Source organism: Plectropomus leopardus, chromosome 13, assembly GCF_008729295.1.
Source record: "Plectropomus leopardus isolate mb chromosome 13, YSFRI_Pleo_2.0, whole genome shotgun sequence".
Classification (NCBI taxonomy): Eukaryota; Metazoa; Chordata; class Actinopteri; order Perciformes; family Serranidae; genus Plectropomus; species Plectropomus leopardus.
This window is the reverse complement of record NC_056475.1, coordinates 23,772,702-23,776,998: the sequence shown is the minus strand read 5'-3', so window position 1 is coordinate 23,776,998 and position 4,297 is coordinate 23,772,702. Positions and strand designations below refer to the sequence as shown.

Genomic DNA, 4,297 nt, shown 5'->3' with positions numbered 1-4,297 from the left:
ATTTCTGCTAAAGCTGATGACGAAACTTTTTTTTGCTCTTTTGTACACCAGCCGTTCTTGAAATTAGGAATCGAAATTACATTTGCTGTTCAAGGGAGGCGAGAAATTAATATCAAAAAGTATTTGGTTTAAAAGACGTGTTTAAAATGAAATGATGCAATTTCACATGTTGACACTAAAAACATATTTGACGCCTTCAACTATTGAAAAAGGGTGATACAGTAATTGTAAATAAAACACGAAGCTCTATTGCTGACATCAATTCCAATATAAGGCTGTTAAAAATATTAAACCTGCATAATGAACAACATTACTTTTTCAGAAATAACTGTATTTCAATTAGTAGATCAGCGCAGTGCGAGATCTATTAAAATGATTGTCATTTAAAGCATTGCAATGCCACAGTGCAGGCTCAAGTGATTCGAGTGCGAAAGCAATGGAAGCATTGGATAGAGTGTTGATTTAAAATGTAAAAAATAATTCACATTAGCAAAGCATGCATTTACCCCGCCCGTCATGAAAAAAAAAATTGAACATTCAATTCTGGACAATCTTAAAGACACCAAATTTTCCCTGTTACGCCCTCTGTGAGTGTACTTGCAGGAGTTGATGTTACGCTGTTGTGTCCTGCTTGAGCCTTTGGCTACGGGCCTTGTAAACTTCAATCAGCAGGTCTTTGACATACTGGATTTCACGTTCTACGGACTCTGCCTTGTCCCGGAGCTCCCGGTTTCTCCCTTCAAGGCAATGCAACTGTTCCTCCAAAGAATCTAGCTCCGCCCTTTTTCGCTGGCGATACCTGCATTTAAAGAAAACCCAACAAAGATTAAATGCAGACCTTCACGCGTGAAATGATGTCATGAGTAAAACTTCATCAAGCAGAAACTAATGTTTACCTGTGAGCGGCAGTTTTGTTCTGATCTCTCTTCTTCTGTTTGCGCTCGCCGCCCTCGGCTGGAATGAGGTCCTCTTCGTATTTCAAAGCACAGTGGTCTTCCTTCAACCTGCATGCTTGCCTGTGACCTGCAGACTCTAAGTTCAAACTCTCCCTAGCCATTAAAAGACACTCTGGGCCCTGATCTTCCAGGAAATTACAGTGTAAATCATGCTGCGCGATCTGTAGACCTTCTGATTTCACCTGTTCGTTGATGTTACCTAAGAAGCTATGATAGGCCTCAGACTGCGGCGTCGTTGGGAGATAACAACCTTCACTGCTCTCTGTTTTCCAAGAAACGGTAGCTTTTGTCACCTCCACACTAGCTTTGATACTATTCAGCACCTCGTTGGTACCAGTGCCTCCGCTGACCTCCCTCATGCTATACATCAGCAGATCCTCTTTCTTGTGCGGGACCTCAAGTGATCCGCCAAAGCCAAATCCACCACCAACAACTTTTGTACCACCTATGACATCTTGGCTGAAGCAGCAATTTTTCTCTTCTTTTGGTAGAACGGCGCATCTTCTGACCTCGACTGCACTGCCCAGACAGTAGCTCTTCCCCACCAACTGCTCGTCCTCTACACAGCCATAGTTACTGGTCAGGGTCACCGCCGAGTTACCTGAGTTACTTCCTTTGGAACTCAACAAACTGTTATCGTAGCCTTCACTGAACCTCACACCATCAGGAACTCTTTTTCTAACACACCCACTGGGGCGACTGCAGCTGTACGGGGCGTGTCTTGGAATTTTGGATCGCCCAATGGGCCCGCCACAGATACTCAGCAGGTCCAGTTCTCCGGTTGCCAGGGTAACAAGGAGGGGGCTGGATTCCGATTGGTTGGATGTCGAGTATGATGCGTATGGCAGCTGACTGAACGGCTGAGGACCCGCCGGCAGTGGACCCCTGTCGCATTTTCCCAGCCTCGGCCCTTTCTCTGGCAGTGGTTCAGACAGGAAGTAGTCCTCTAGTTGGGCGAGTTCCTCTTGCAGCAGAGAGGTCATGACCTCCAAGTCAGAGGGCACCTGGATATCATTCTGAAGGGGTGAAGGGGGAAGGGAGGCATTGGTGGAGGAGGGAGGGGAAGGAGGGTTTGGGAGGTACGAGGAGAAATCCACTTCTTCCGTCATCCAGTCAGTGAGACCATCACCTATTAAGGAGAGAAAAAAATTGCAATCGTTACATTTGTTGCTGGAGTAAAATGTTGCAGCTAAAAAACAACGTTCATGCAAACGTAAGAAAAATATCAGTCATCCAACGTTGCACGCAGCAGTTTTCTAAAGGCATAATCTGATCGACAACAGTAAATGCAAAGCAAGATTTTTCCAAAATATAGTTGCAGCATATCAACACATTAGGCGTAGCTAGTTTTTTACTTACTGTTCAAGAAGGACGAATGTGCTGCAGTGCCGAGCCCACCTGAAATGGGGAAAAATATAAAAAAGCGTACTCGCTGCAACTCACCAATTAAGTGCTGACTCTCCTCTGACACCTCCCCCCTGCACCCCTGTGATTGGCTGTGGTTAGCCTGTGGGTGAGAGAGAGCGAGGGGGTCTGCCGGGCAGACACGAAGAGTCTTCCAAACAGGAGCTGATGTTGCCATCATATTGTCTGTTGGCGCTTTGATTCAGTCCAAGTCCAAGCATATGCTGTGAGCGAGCAGGGTCTGACAGATGGGCCACAGAGAGCAGGGCTGGGTGAGCATAATGAAACCTGGAGGGTAAACAGACACAGGAATCAGAAACATGCTGCTTGAAAAGATACAACTTAGCCAGTCGAGTGGGAATCAGGAATATCACTCCCGATGCCCTCAGCAAGTTTCCGAACATGTCTCAGTCTGTTGATGGAGCACTGATGGAAGAAATCACCTGCAGATCATCATGTAAGAATCACAGAATTTTGAGCAAAATTAACTCTCCCAAACATGCACATTTATAGCAAATACCATTTTTTTTAAAAAACTGAATTTAAAAAAAAATATTTCAAAAACCAACCATCATTCAGTGACACACAAATAATTGCTGTGTCCTTTGAGCTTTGAACTCCCTCAAAGCAAAATGCACTTGACGTCTCAAAACACGTGGGACCCAGTGACGCTGTCAACAGCCCAACTGTTGTCAAGAAGCACTGGAGTAACTCTCTGAGTGAGAGACACCCTGATCATTAAATCGGATTAATGCAGATCAGCCGCCTCCAATCCCATGTTCCTTCAAAATCAATCACCTCTGTTTGACCACTTAAGCAGTTTAAGTGACACTAATGTAGTATCTACATGGAAACCTGGCAAGACACGCAAGTAAAAGTGACCCAAACGGGATACTGTATCTCCAATGTACAGAACAAAGGCTGCAGACTATACATGTACATAAAATATAATATCACATAGAAAAACAGCTATTAACCCTTCCACTCATTGTTAAGAAGCAACCCAAAACACTCTGAACCCTAGAGAGGACGCCATTTAGGAAGCATTAAATATTTAAGAAAATAGTCCATATGAATATGTCAAAACAGAAGATATTGTGTAAAGTAAAAACGCCAGCCTACAAACCACTCTGCTCCTCTCAACTGTATATACTTGAAACAAACGACAAAATACACCTAAAACAACACAAAAACAAACTTGACACAGCTGTATGAATAGCGAGTAGAGAGTTGTACTTACTCCATTCTTGCAGAAGAAAAAGGTAGAGCACTTGGGGGTGCGTTGCTAAAGCAAAGCACGAATTCTCTTAGGGTCCGACTACTTCACGAGTTTAAAGAGCCATTTTAGCTCGGAATATCCGGGACGGCGCAAAAAGGACGAGTTGTTGCTTTGTTGTGGTCGACCTGTAAACTGAGGGGCTGCTTAATTGTGAGAAAGCATCAGTTCATTCACACCTAGCAACCGACTGCGTCACCGGCACAGACCGTGCTGCTCAGTGTAGATCCCTCCGCCCCCGCCCTCCGCGTGCCACTGAAGGACGTCCCACAAACTCACCGCCGGGCTCCGGAAAAAAAAAAAAAAAAAAAGTACAGTTACTCCCTGATGTTTGCTTCAAAAGTAATGTAGTAATTTACTATTAGTTGTAATTTCTTTCAATTTTTGCTCTAATTCAGCCTGAAATGGTGAAAAACGTTGCAAGCGGTAAGTGTAAAGGAAATTAAAGTGAAAAAATGAACTAGAAAGGCGTCGAATGTAACAAAAAGTTAATAGTTTACATTAGTTAATTGTTCATGGAGAGCTATGTTTATCTCAGCGTAGCCACAAAATCTCAAGTCTTTTTTTTAAACAATGCTGAAGTTAGCTTTCGATTCGAGGTTTCCGCTTCAGCAATTACGGGGAGATTTAAGGGTAAAGTATTTAACATTGCTTAGTGGCT

At 43.8% G+C, this 4,297-nt stretch overlaps 1 protein-coding gene across 1 annotated transcript; it reads right to left on the bottom strand.

Moving 5' to 3' along the window:
• Nucleotides 1-279: 279 nt before the first annotated feature.
• On the bottom strand, nt 280-3,859 carry atf5a (activating transcription factor 5a). Its single transcript, XM_042499232.1, has 4 exons — nt 3,601-3,859; nt 2,400-2,648; nt 897-2,085; nt 280-799 (listed from the first exon to the last, which is right to left on the bottom strand). Exons 2-4 carry the CDS (start codon nt 2,539-2,541, stop codon nt 613-615), a joined length of 1,518 nt encoding a protein of 505 aa, XP_042355166.1. The 5' UTR covers nt 2,542-2,648; nt 3,601-3,859; the 3' UTR covers nt 280-612.
• Nucleotides 3,860-4,297: the final 438 nt, after the last annotated feature.